The sequence below is a fragment of the Corythoichthys intestinalis genome, chromosome 1 (assembly GCF_030265065.1).
Source record: "Corythoichthys intestinalis isolate RoL2023-P3 chromosome 1, ASM3026506v1, whole genome shotgun sequence".
Taxonomy (NCBI): domain Eukaryota; kingdom Metazoa; phylum Chordata; class Actinopteri; order Syngnathiformes; family Syngnathidae; genus Corythoichthys; species Corythoichthys intestinalis.
Window position 1 is genome coordinate 158,007 of NC_080395.1, and position 13,298 is coordinate 171,304.

A 13,298-nucleotide genomic window follows, 5' to 3' on the forward strand; every position below is an offset into this window, starting at 1 on the left:
TACGTAAACAAAAATGATAACCTGCAGAGTATATTTCTATTTTTATATTCATTTGGTCAATTTAGCTTTTTTTGAAAGTGTACTTATTTCTAATTCAAAACATTCATTTAGAAAAATGCATTAATGATTAGTTAAAAAAAAAAAGGTTTTACTTCTTCTTCAATAACCAAAAATAGTTTGTAACCGCTGATCAGCAACAGAAAAAACTGAAATCAAAGTCAAGAAGCTTTTGGTGATGTTCATCGATATGCTTTTTATTGGGCTTCCAGCCAGGCCAACAAATAGTGTTGGGAAGGGGCCTTTAGTTGGCGGCGAGGGTCTGGTCCACCCAAGCGCGCAGCTCGGTGACGCGAGCGTAGACGGCGGGCGTGCTCGTGTAGCAGCGGCTGCTTCCCCAGGACACGATACCCACCAGGGTCCAGGCGTTGTCCTTCTCGCACACCAGAGGACCGCCGGAGTCACCCTAAAGTGCGCAAAGAGGAGAGAAAGAGGAGTCAGCACGGACTGGTAAAGGGCCGCAACTACAGTACGGCCGCGCGGGGCGCCCACCATGCAGGAAGTGGCGCCGTCGGCGCCGGCGCAGATCATCACGTCGGAGATGTTGCTGCCCCAGTGACGCTTGCACTGCTCGTTGGACAGGAGAGGAAGCGCCGCCTGCTGGAGCTTGTTGGGAGTGTTGGGAGCTGCCGAACAAACGCAACGAGCCTCGTCAACGCCGTGGCAAAACGACGAGCACGCGTGCGTGCGTGGGTGGGTAGAGTAGCCCAAAAGTAAGAAAAGCGTTTCCTCAAGATAATATTACTCAAAGTCAAAGCAGTCTCTCCAGTCCAAGTAAAAAAAAAATTTTTTTAATTCGCTGAAAATAATACTCAAGTACTGAGTAATGCTTATTTTGTCTGATTATAATTTTTAATCTTGTCACCCGAGTCACATCATTGACATACATATATTAAAAAGAGATCATAAAGGCGCACTAATGTTGTATCCCCTTTTTGCCCAAAACATACAGTCCCACCAAAATTTGACAAAAACTACTCTGTTTATGTCCAGTGAGGGTGAAACTATCAACAGGAAGTGCCCTGAAAAGCCCCCCAAATCTACAGTAAGTAAGAAATGAACAGGAAGTGACCCAGATGGCCCTAAAATCAATGCCAACCCCCTCCTTCAAAAATCGAAAACCCATGGAAGTTGATAAATAAATAACTTTAAAAATCTTGCAAAAACAGCAGAAATTTTAAAAGAAAAAAAATGCAGAAAACTGGGAAACTTTTAGTTTCATTTTTTACAGGGAAATCACTGGCAATGAGTTAACAAAGAGGTGACGCAAAATGAATAGGAAGTGAGCACAAGCATCCTCATGCACGCAGAAATTGTATTTTGTAGTTCTCAAAAAGTGACTCAAGTAAACATAACAGTGTAAACTAGCCACCTCTGACGGAAAGAGACGGAGGAAAGCGAGAGGGAGGGAGGGACGCTTACCGTTGTATCGGGTCAGTCCCCATCCGGAGGTGACGCAGGTAGTGCCCGGGGCAAAGTTGTCGGCCGACTCGGCCAGGCAGACGGGCGACACGTTGTCGCCCAGGCGGGCGGGCGTGCTCAGCTTGATGAGGGCGATGTCGTTGTTGATGGTGCGAGGGTTCCAGCGGGGGTGCTGGAACACCTTGGCCGGTCGCAGGACCTGCACCGCCTCGTCGGAGCCGTAACCCTTGTCGTGCTCGCCGGCCACCACGCGGTGATAAGTCCTGAGGTCGACCGAGGGATCAGAGCGCCGGTCGGTTGGCCGGCTGGCCGGCTGGTCGGTTGGCTGGCCGGCCGGCCGGCGGAAAGTCGCTCGCTCGCTCACCTGACGTTGCAGTGGGCGGCCGTCACCACCCAGTTCTCGTTGATCAGGGAGCCGCCGCAGAAGTGGAAGCCGTTGGATTGCTGGGCCGGACCCCAGACGGGACGGTGAGACCGAGGAAGAGAAGAGAAACCGTATAACCCAAATGGCAATAGGGTTAGCCAAAACCCACATGGGAACGGCGACTCCATTTCTTCCCTGTTTAACTCACTGGCTCTTGCCACTTTAAATGGATTGGACGTCTATGGCACAGAAACGTGAACCGGTCCTCCCAGCTCAAATCAATTGGAGGTATATTGCAGCCAGTGAGTTCCCTGGCAGGTCATTCATTTGGATGTGTAGGGCTGCCAATACGTGTATGGGTAGAATGACTCAAACTAAAATATACTGTAAATTATTTGGGGAATTTCTTGTGGGGGGGTTTCTGGTTTTGGGGTGGGTTTTGCAGTTTTGCCCATCTTGTTTTATTTTTGGTTTGTATTATTTTTGCAGTTTGGGGGGGGGGGTTGGGGTGAGGGATTTTTGCCTTTTAGTGCAGATGTTCGTGTGTTTTTTTTGGGAGGGGGGGGGGTTTGTGAGATTTTTCATGTTTTCTGGGTTTTAAAAAAGAGCTTTTTTGCCTTGATTTCTGGGTCACTTCCTGCTAGAGTCTGTAGCTTTTTGAGGTGACTTCCTTTAGATGCATATATTTTTTGCCTTTGGAAAGATATTGGGATTTTCTTTGGTCAAATTTAGCATATGTTTTTGGCAAAAACTGTATACAACCATTGTCCACCTTGATATCCACCTTTTTTGTTTTCAATGTATGAATTATGTGAATGGGATGAACTAAAAATGTAGGACGAGATATCGATGTGAAAAAAATGTGGGGAGGGAGGCTTTGCTTTGCAAAGAGCCACCCCAATGAAGAGAAACTCAAGAGGAAGAAAATGAGAAAGAGACCGAATGAGAAGGACTGACCTGCAGAGACACCTGCCAGGGCCACGAGTGCGGCACGGCCTCCTCGCCGTTGACGATGCGAGCGTAGCCGGTCACCTCTGGGGAGATGGCGGGCGTTCCGCAACCTGTCAAAGGGAAGAAGACAGCCGTCACGCGCCGCTCCGCGCTCCGTCGGCATCGGCGCTTTCCCCACCGTAGGCGGCGCCGACGAGGGCGAGGCAGGAGACGATCCACAGGACGGCCATGACGACGACGAAGACGACGACGATGCCGCCGGCCGGGCGCCGTCGGCTTTTATCCGCGGCGTCCGGACCGGCTTCGACGGCGACAGCTGTTTATCAGCGGGACCGTTCGCAGGCTCCGCGTGTGAACGACAACATGTGCGCTTTGTGCAAAAATGATGACATCGCAAGGACGTTTTTTCTCAGTGGAAAACAAGTATGGAAGTTGAACGCCAATATCCATAAGGTCCTCATAGAATTTTGTTCAAACGACTGTAGAAAATGCCATTTCTATCTGTCTCTGTCACAGCTGTTTGTAATGGAGCGGACTCAGATGCAGAATTCAGTCCTTTATTTAACACAAATGGTCAGATGCAGGAGTGAACTGAGGGCCCTCCAGAAGGAGGAAATAACAGGCTGTGATACAAACAGGAAACAAGGGAGCTAGGCAAAATGCACTGCAGTAGGTCACCACAACAAAGGAGTTGGCATGAGGCATAAAATAACAACAAACTGTGGTCGAACACTATGAACAAACATATTACTTACAATATCTGTGGCTATGGATGCTGGAGGATGAAGACACTTTGGCACGAGGCTAGGGAGTGACAAACATTTGAAGCACATGAGGAATGGGAACAATTGGTCATCACAATCACAGATAGGTGAGGCATCAAAATAAAACCGGAAGAGACAAGGCAATAAACCTAGACAGGACGACCCTCACCCAGGCGTGACAGTCTCTCTCTCTCTCTCCCTCCAACAGATCACTTTCTCATAATTATGGGGTATTTTCGGGTCACTTCCTTGTTAACTTATTGACTAGCGTTGACGGTACGAGACGTTCGTTCATTCGCCCGTCCCAGTCCAAATGGATTGGAAGTCTATCACCGTCAGTAGCAATGAAACATGAAGCAGTCCTCGAAGTTAAAAAGGCTCTTTTGAATCCTGTTATTGATTTTTTCATTTTGGATCACTTCCCTATTAATTTGACATCAATTACAGGTCTCTTTCGGTTGGTTTGGGGCCCTTTCCTGTACATTTTGGGGCTTGTCCAGTTGATTTCAGGGGATTTTTCTGCACTTCCTCCTCAGTGGTCACTTCCTGACATTTCAGATCACTTTCCGAACAAATCCCCCCCCCCCCTCCTGGATTGGACGTCTAGCGCCGTCAATGGCAGCCAAAGAGTTAACAGACCTGCGCCGTCAGGGTAGACCGATTTAGGACCGCCCCCCGCAGCCTGCCGTGCACCTCGACAAAATCTCAACTTGTACGACGTCAACGTGTGGTGACGTGGCGCAAATGGACTGCGATCTCGGTCCGCTCAGACTGTTGTTTCCCTTTCGGCGCGAAATCACCGCCATTTTCAAAGATTGTTTTGCTACGCGCAAAAATGGACCGACGCCGACGGGAGTATCATCGAAGCGCAAGTACGACAACTTCTTCAATGTCTCGTCAAGACATTATAAAGATTGAAAAAAAATGGCAAGGTCAGCAATTGCATAAAAGCATGGAAGAACCAACGAGACAAGTATGTTTGTGTTTGAAAGAGAATGGCCACCTACAGCGTGTCACGTCTCGGAAGTCTTGTTAATGTTTTGTTTTGATTCATGTCAGATTCTTTTATTTTGGTAGTGGCGTGCCTCCTAGAGTTAACTTTACTTCCTGCCCTTGCCAATCAGGCTGATCGCGTCCACCTGTGACCCTCTGTATAAATAGCCTGCTTCTAAACCTGCCCAGTGTCGGTTTGTCTGCTATCCTGCCACGTCCTATGCCACATCCTTGTGTAAGCCCTTTTTTTGATCACGATTCATGTTTTTCAAGCCATGCCTTTTTGTTTTTTGAAGAATTAACTCAGTTTATTGATGTCCAGCTGTTGCTGTGAATTTTGGTTGATTGATGTCCAGCTGTTGCTGTGAATTTTTGTTCACTTTTTGAACTCTACTAATTGGAGAATAAACACTTTTGTCTGAGCACAACTATCGAGCATTTGGGTCCTTGGTGCATCCTTGTCAAAGCGGTGACAGAGTCGGCCAAAAACTGCCAGCTTTTTATCGCTTGATGTCATATTTTTGGTTGGTGCACTTCATCATTTGTTGTGTATATATGTTTGCTGTGAGTCTGAAGTGGGAAATGTAAGTCCCAAGCATATGAAGAATAAAGCAGAGGTTTGGTGTCAAAAAAGTTGTTTTGATGATTCATTTTCAACAACTGACAGTTCAAACACTTGATAAATCATCACTGATTGAGAATGCCTCGGTGCTTTTACAAAAACTAGGGCTGTCAAACGATTCAAATTTTGAATTGAGTTAATCACAGCTTTAAAATGAATTAATCGTAATTCTTTGCAATTTGAACCATCTTTAAAATATTTCTGTAAATTATTGTTGGAATGGAAAGATAAGACACAAGACGGATATATACATTCAACATGCTGTACATAAGTACTGTATTTGTTTAGTAGAACAATAAATCCACATCCATCCATCCATCCATTATCTTCCGCTTAGTCCGGGGACATAAATCCACAAGATGGCATAAACATTAACATCCTTTCTGTGAAAGGGATCCACGGATAGAAAGACTTGTTCTTAAAAGATAAATGTTAGTACAAGTTATAGTAATTTGATATTAAAACCTTTCTTAATGTTTTCAATTTAATAAAATTTGTCAAATTTTCTATCAAAAAAGAAACTCAAATCAAATCAAATCAAATCAAATTTATTTATATAGCCCTTTACAAAAACCCGAAAGGCCCTCAAAGTGCTTTACAACAAAACATGGCTCAAGATAAATAAAAGGCAGGAAAATATTATACAATGACATTTAAAAAATAAAGTAAAACAAAGAGCGCATCACAATAAAAGTCCAGCAAGTAAAACAATAAAACCGATAAAATCGAAAAACATTAAAAAAAGTCCTTAAGCTAATAAAACCAGGCTATCCTAATCTTTGTAAAAGGCGAGTCTAAAAAGGTGCGTTTTTAGCCGAGACTTAAAAAGACCTACATCCGTGGTGGTGCGGATTTCGGAGGGAAGGCTGTTCCACAGCCTGGGGGCAGCAACCGCAAAGGATCGGTCTCCCCACTGTTTAAGTTTTGACCTCGGAACATCTAAAACAAGCTGGCCGGTCGAGCGAAGAGTTCTGCCAGAGTTACGAAAAGTTAAAATTTCCGATAGATATGATGGAGCCTGGCCATAAATAGAATTAAAAACAAACAGTAAAAGTTTGAAATCAATTCTAAAATGGACTGGAAGCCAGTGGAGTGATGATAGCACGGGGGTAATATGCTCACGTCTAGGTGTACCTGTTAAAAATCGAGCAGCAGCATTTTGAACAAGTTGCAGCCGAGAAATCGAGGACTTGGGTAGGCCAACATAAAGTGCATTGCAGTAGTCCAGCCTTGAACTTATAAAAGCGTGAATTGCTTTTTCAAGGTCGTGGCGACTAAGAAAAGGCTTCACTTTGGCTAAGAGACGGAGCTGGAAAAAACTTGCTCTTACAACAGAACTAATCTGCTTTTCAAAGTTAAGCCTGCTATCGAATATCACTCCGAGATTTTTAACGTGCGTCTTAAAAATGTCAGCCGGAGCACCAGAGTTGGGCTCAAGGGCTTTCATCATGGAAGGTGTGCCAAAAGTAATAAATTCAGTTTTGCTCTCGTTAAGGTGTAAAAAGTTTTGTGCAAGCCACTGCTTCACATCAGATATGCACTCCATCAATTTAGCAAGAGCAGTTTTTTTGTTAGGTCTCAGGGGCAGATAAAGCTGCAGGTCATCAGCATAAAAATGAAAAGTGATATTATGTTTTTTTATAATTGATCCTAAAGGTAGGAGATAAAGCGCAAAAAGAACAGGCCCTAAAATAGAGCCTTGCGGTACCCCGCAAGACAGAGAAGATTGTGAGGAGGAAAATTCCCCAATCATTACCGAGAATGTTCTATGTTGTAAATACGATTTAAACCATTTTAAAGCGTTACCACGGATACCTACGAAATGTTCTAAACGAGATACAAGGACTGAATGGTCAACTGTATCGAATGCTGCTGTGAGGTCCAGTAAAACAAGGATAGCCGGGTTTCCATTATCCACAGAAAGAGCAATGTCGTTATGAACTTTTAACAATGCTGACTCAGTGCTGTGTCTGGACCTAAAACCTGATTGGAACTTGTCAAGGGTGGAATTCGTCTCTAAGAAGGTTTGCAATTGAATAAAAACAACTTTTTCTAAAACTTTGGAAAGGAAAGACAAGTGGGAGACAGGTCTAAAATTGGACAGCACAGAGGAGTCGAGATGGGGTTTTTTAAGAAGGGGTCTGACTACAGCCTGTTTGAAGGCAGCTGGGACAGAACCGGAACTGAGAGAGGTGTTTATGAGGGACAGCAGACTTGATCCAAGGCAACTAAAGACTTCCTTTAGAAGGCTAGCTGGTATTACGTCTAATGGACAGTTAGTGGGTTTCATGCCACTAACTATTTCGGCGAGAGTTGACAATGAAATATGCTCAAATTCCTCAATGGCATTGAGCAGTTCTGAAGGACGTACGTTATCGGATGAGAAACCAGAGTTGCAGACATTTTGCCTAACTGAAGAGACCTTGTTTTGAAAGAAGTTGAGAAACTCTTCACATTTGGCAACTGACACATCAGTTAAAACAGTGGGTTGTGGGTTCAAAACAGAATCAATAGTGTTAAAAAGGAGTCTTGGATGACTGGAGCTGTTATTTATAATGGTAGATAAATAACTAGACTTGGCCTGTTTTATGGCCTCCTGGTAGGCAGCTAAGGTGTCCCTCAGCAATCCCAGAGAAACATGGAGTTTGTCCTTTTTCCACTGGCGTTCAGCACGCCTGCATTTTTGCCTGAGCAGGCGGGTATTGTCGTTAAACCATGGAGCGGCTTTGGGTTTGGAGCTTTTTTGCCGTAGAGGGGCAATGGAGTCTAAGACAGCAGTGCAAGTGGAATGGAAAATGGAGAGAAGACTGTCGGAGCAAAGAGGAGAAGGCAGCGCGGCGCCAGGATGCTGCTGTAAGTCTCCAAAAGCAGCCACAAACTCTCCTGATGTGGATGGAGTAATGCGTCGTCGGTAGCAGGCTGGAGATATTGGCTTTCCGGCAGAAAAAAGGGCAGAAAAGTCGAAAATGATGGGAAGGTGGTCCGAGATAGCAGTATCCACAATTTCTGTGATGGAGACTGAAAGCCCAAGTGAAATCACCAAATCCAGGGTGTGACCTTGCTCATGAGTTGGGGCACTCACAGACTGGGTGAGGCCAAATGAGTCCAGAAGTCCTTTAAACTCATTTGCCAGCTGATTAGCAGAGCAGCAGACATGGATATTAAAATCCCCGCAAATTAAAACCCTGCCAAAATTTGGAATCAAATCTGATAAAAACTCAGAAAACTCCGGGATAAAATCCTTGTTAGAACCAGGGGGGCGATATATTGTGGCACAAAGCAATGGGGGAGAAAGCCCGATAGAGAATAACTGCAGTTCAAAACTTGAATAATTATGAGCAGTTATTGGCCTGCATCTAAAATTGTCCTTGAATACAACAGCCAGGCCGCCACCACGGCCAGTCGCTCGCGGGGTGTTGAAAAAACAGCAGCCGGATGGGAGGAGCTCCGAAAAGGCGCTGTATTCACCTGGTTTCAACCAGGTCTCCGTTAGAAAAAGGAAATCCAAATGATGTTCCGAAAAAAAGTCATTCAAGATAAACGTCTTATTCGTAAGGGACCTTGTGTTAATCAGCGCTGAGTGAACCAGGGATCGCTCAGCCGGGGGGGTGGGGCCGCGGAGCGGGCGAAGGTTCCCCGGCACAGAGCCCCGCAGAGAGAGCCTCACCGGCCGACAACGCGGAAGTAGCGTCCCGAAGTCCCGTTGAGTCGGTTGAAGCCACCGATAACGGAACTCCAAGGAATTCCGTAGATCATATCCCTTGAAGACAGTCGGGGGTCTAGCCGGTAGATGATGGCGATCGCAGCGATAGGACGCCAGGTAGGCTTTCAATTTGACAGCAATTCCTCCACGCTTTCCACGCCTCCGGCGGCGGTAGGTACGTGGCAACCAACAAGGAAGGCGCCGTAAATGTGGTGGTAAAAACGCCAGAAAAGGCGGCGGTGACTTTGAGTGATTATAGCCATTGAACGGCAACTTTTCCAACGTGTCACGGATATTAAAAAGCGTCAGGCGATCGTACACATGAAGCGGTGACACTGTCCGTATGACAAATAGCAAATACAGGGTAAATAACAATAAATCGAGCAGAGTGAGACGGCCAGCCAAACACAGGGGCGCCATCTTGATCTTGCCAGTCGATTAGTAGCGGTGACGTCTCATGGGCTCGCTGCCGTTCTTCCACAGTGTCTTTAACTACGTAAGGTAGTGATTGAAATACACCACAAGGTGTCAATGCCGAGTTTTAAATTACTGTACTTGGATATCAAGCCAATGATTATACTTGATTAACTTATCTGGGTTTTGCACTGATTTATGACTGTTTTTAGCTGGTATATTTTGCTCTGCACTTAAGCACTGGCATGACCTCATGCTGCTGTTGAATCTTTCTTGTACATATGTCCAATACTGTGTCAATGTTTACACTTGGTACTTAAGGGTATTTATTCTATGGGTTTTGCACTTGATCAACTTAGCTGTATGAGCTGTACGGATGCTCCAAACAAAGTTTCATTGTGCTTTTTGTAACAATGACAATAAATATTCTGAATCTGAATGAGTTTGTTCTGTCCCTCGACTGACGCCGTAGTTCCCTGTTTACTGGTACTTCACAGTCATTTGAGTGCTGGCTTCACAATGTACGAGACCTCTGATAGTTTGTGTATTGTGACTAAATGTTGCCATCCAGTGTATTTGTTGAGCTAAACCAAATGTTTGAATAGAGTTCGACTAAAGTCTGAGTAAGTTTTATGCGTATTTTGCATTGCTATTTTGATTGGGAATGCCAGTTCTTTGCATTGTCGTTTGACTATGCGAGAATATGGCCCCATTAATACAGATTCAAGCGCTTTTCTTTTTGTGAACATCTTTTTTTTTTTTTTCCAGAGAGAGAGGAATATTATTTTTGTTGTGCTTTCACTAAATGATAATTATGTTTGTTGTGAAGGACTTGCCGAAGTTTATGCCAATAAATGGCGCGATCCAATGAACACCTGTGTCCACTCGCCTTTCTCTGCCTTTTAGCTCTCAATGTGCAAAAAACGGCGTCACTGTAATCTGTTTGAGGCAATGCATGAGCGAGTCATTCTGCGCAAGCGTTAAATGCATCAACGTGATTAACTTAAAAAATGAATTACCGCCCATTAACGCGATAAATTTGACAGCGCTAATTAGAACGTGTTTACCATCAAGGCTTCCAACGCAGTTTGGGAAGTTCCATAGCCACCAGAAATCTGCAATGGCTTCCCACCGGTTGGTTGTAGGACACTGCAAAAAAAATCGGGCTGGAGGGCTGTCCACAATGCTTTGCAGACCTCGGACAAAACGCTGGACACAGTGCTCGACGCTAGCTTGCAGCTAGCCGCCACAGCTTGCTGGCTTCCGCTCGAGGCTAGTTTCTGTGCGGCATCAACAGTCGGACAGACCACCTCCGAAACCGCCGCCTATGCCTCCACATTTGTATGATCAACATTTGTTGCTCTATTTTGATCACCTGAAGAGCCGCATTCAAGCATTCCATCTCCGTTGGCATTGTTGTGTAACCGGAAGAAAACTAGAGGAAGTCAACAAGAGTCCCCCAAAACCGTACAAACACAACGTCACACCCCTCTAGTGGCTTGACGGTGAATTACAGAGCAACGCGTTCCCTTGCTGCAAAACTATCGAATACTCATTGACGCCGTCATCGCAACGCAGAAGCATAACTCAGGCTTTAGTAGCCTACAACTCACAAGTAAGTGACCCAAAATAAACTCATGGACAGCAATAGACGTCAGGTCCATTTCAACTATGGCTCATCTTTCATAGCCTTCCAATCCATTTTGACTGGGAGGGAGGGGTGAATGAATGAACGTTTCCTTCGCCCGTCCCAGTCAAAATGGATTGGATGTCCGGCACTGTCAATGTGTTAACAAGGAAGCGATCCGAAAAGAGCAGGAAGTGACCCAAAGACAGCAAATGCCATTTCCCCAGAAATTGCCTATTTTAGTCATTGTTGTATCATTTTTTCACACACAAACTTTTTATTTTGTCGTGGCAGATCCATATCGTGATCGGAGAAACTCAGTGAGAGAAAGTCATCACTTTCAAATTTGGCGGTGTGAGCGCGTGTGTGTGTTTGTCTTTCGCTTCTCCGAGCGAGGCGCAGTTAACATCGTACACTACAAGGCGGCAGGCACGTAAATTGTGTGTGTGTGTGGGTGTGCTGTTTGGGGCACGGGTTGTGCATTTGTTGGCCTTTTGTGCTCCTAAATGGATTTTCCTGCCATCAGCGTTTATGAAATCTCCGTCATGCATTAAAGACCACTAATCCCGATTATTGAGGCCAGTCAGTCAGTCAGTCAGTCATCCGCGCAGCGGTCCCGATACGTCAGAGACGCCCGAGCGCACCGCCGGGCGGGACGATGAAGCGGAGGGACACCTGAGCGCGTCGCGACGATGGACGGCAGAGGAAGACGAGGAACCGACGGCTCCTTTAAGCGCTCCTCCATCAAACGCAGCGCCTCGTCTGGATCGCAGAGGGTGAGCCAAACATTTGGGTTTTTACGTCACCTCCACATTTATTTACATGATGCCAGTGTTACCCTGATCGTAGACATATTAACGTTTCCCAGATACAACCTAAAGTCCACCTCTTTGGAGGCTATTTGGAGAAAAGTCGCTTTAAATCCACAGATGCAGGTAGAGCTGGCCAAAGATCACTTGAAAAGGCAATCAAAGATCTCGCAATGGCACCGTCTTTACTTGGAGATCATTTGACTCCTGCCGAGATAATGCGGAAGCCGCTTGCGGGTAATTGGAGAGGACCAAGCGTCCTCTGAGACCTGTTGATGGTCTCAGAGACAACCTTGGAACAGTCCCAAGTATTCACAGGCCACTTGAGTTGGAAGTCCCCAGTGACAACTCTTATTCAAGGGAGACAAGTTGTTGTCTACTGACAAAACCCCGATAACAGAGATACTCGAGAAAACTTGAGAGCAAACAAAGACCCCCTCAAATCTTTGGAGACATCAAGAGACAACTTCAAGGCCCCGGAGACAGCTTTGTGGCAGTTTCGAGTTCTCAGTGACAATCTAAAGTCCCCTGAGACAACTTGAGGTACATGTATACAACCTCAGGAATAATCTCTGGACAACTAGAAGTCCTTGAAGACACCTATCGAGACAGTTTGCAGTCTTCAGGAACCAGTCGAGGTACAACCTCGGGACAACTTGAGATACTCTGAGACACGTCGGAGTCCCTCGTAGATCGCCCGATGTCCTCCGAGAACTCCAGCCTTTGTAAAACTGTACAGAGCATCTATTCCTGACTACGTGAGAGAGAGAGAGAGAGAGGACGACAATGTAAACAGGGCTTAGGTGACCACAACGTTAATCCTCCATTATGCAGAGTGCAATGTCATGCAGCACAATGAAATATTATAGCAAAGATTTAAAAGCGGTGCAGGATTATCATGATTCTTTTTTCATGAGTATTGCGAAAGAGGATTAGAGCCATCAAGAAATGGAAAGCTTGACCCTCACAGTAATTAGTCAGATTCTCTTACATGTAACAAATACGTTATCGCTAATGACGCTGCCGCAAATAACGCTGGAGAAATACACAAAGTACTGCCAGAACTGGAATATGCAATTTCTAGGGAAATGCTTTGCTTTCACTTCCTGTGGATTTTTGCTCACTTCCTATTCATTCTAGACCAATTGGGGTCACCTCTTTGGCTGCCACTAACGAGGCTAGACCTCCGATCCATTTTGACCGGGAGAGGCGAATAAACGTTCAGTGAATATTACATTTCAATTCGATCCATTCATGAAATGGACGTCTACCCTCATCAATCGCGGGCAATGAGTTCACTCCATGTACAATTTGGGGCATTCCAGGATCACTTTCTGGATCATTTCCTGTTTATTTTGGGGCACTTCATTTTGCATTCAGGGAACTTTCTGAGCATATTCCCGGGTCACTTCCTATGCATTTTGGCTCATATTCATTCATTGGCCTCTCCAAAGTCCAAATTTATCGGCCCGACGACAGGGTTCGGCCTTATTTCTTAGCGTGTGTTGTGCACATTTTGCGTGTTCTACTCGACTCGATTTTCTTCTGATCCCACGCCAAGGAAATGTCTTT

At 45.4% G+C, this 13,298-nt stretch overlaps 2 protein-coding genes across 9 annotated transcripts in view; one reads left to right on the forward strand and one right to left on the reverse strand.

Moving 5' to 3' along the window:
* Positions 1 to 238: 238 nt before the first annotated feature.
* On the reverse strand, positions 239 to 3,598 carry LOC130918062 (chymotrypsin B-like). Its single transcript, XM_057839941.1, has 7 exons — positions 3,550 to 3,598; positions 2,973 to 3,137; positions 2,801 to 2,904; positions 1,844 to 1,923; positions 1,480 to 1,742; positions 550 to 683; positions 239 to 463 (listed from the first exon to the last, which is right to left on the reverse strand). The coding sequence occupies exons 2-7, from the start codon at positions 3,022 to 3,024 to the stop codon at positions 302 to 304; spliced, it is 795 nt and encodes a 264-aa protein (XP_057695924.1). The 5' UTR covers positions 3,025 to 3,137; positions 3,550 to 3,598; the 3' UTR covers positions 239 to 301.
* A 7,919-nt stretch (positions 3,599 to 11,517) lies between these two features.
* LOC130914964 (transient receptor potential cation channel subfamily M member 1-like) overlaps positions 11,518 to 13,298 on the forward strand; it is a 34,138-nt gene continuing 32,357 nt past the window's right edge. For all 8 annotated transcript variants that reach the window (XR_009063037.1, XR_009063038.1, XM_057834577.1 and 5 more), the window contains exon 1: positions 11,518 to 11,693. Coding sequence is in view for 6 of the 8 variants with exons in the window: in XM_057834577.1 (XP_057690560.1) it covers positions 11,610 to 11,693 (84 nt within the window). In the remaining 2 variants the exon portion in view is untranslated. The remainder of the gene's footprint in view (positions 11,694 to 13,298) is intronic.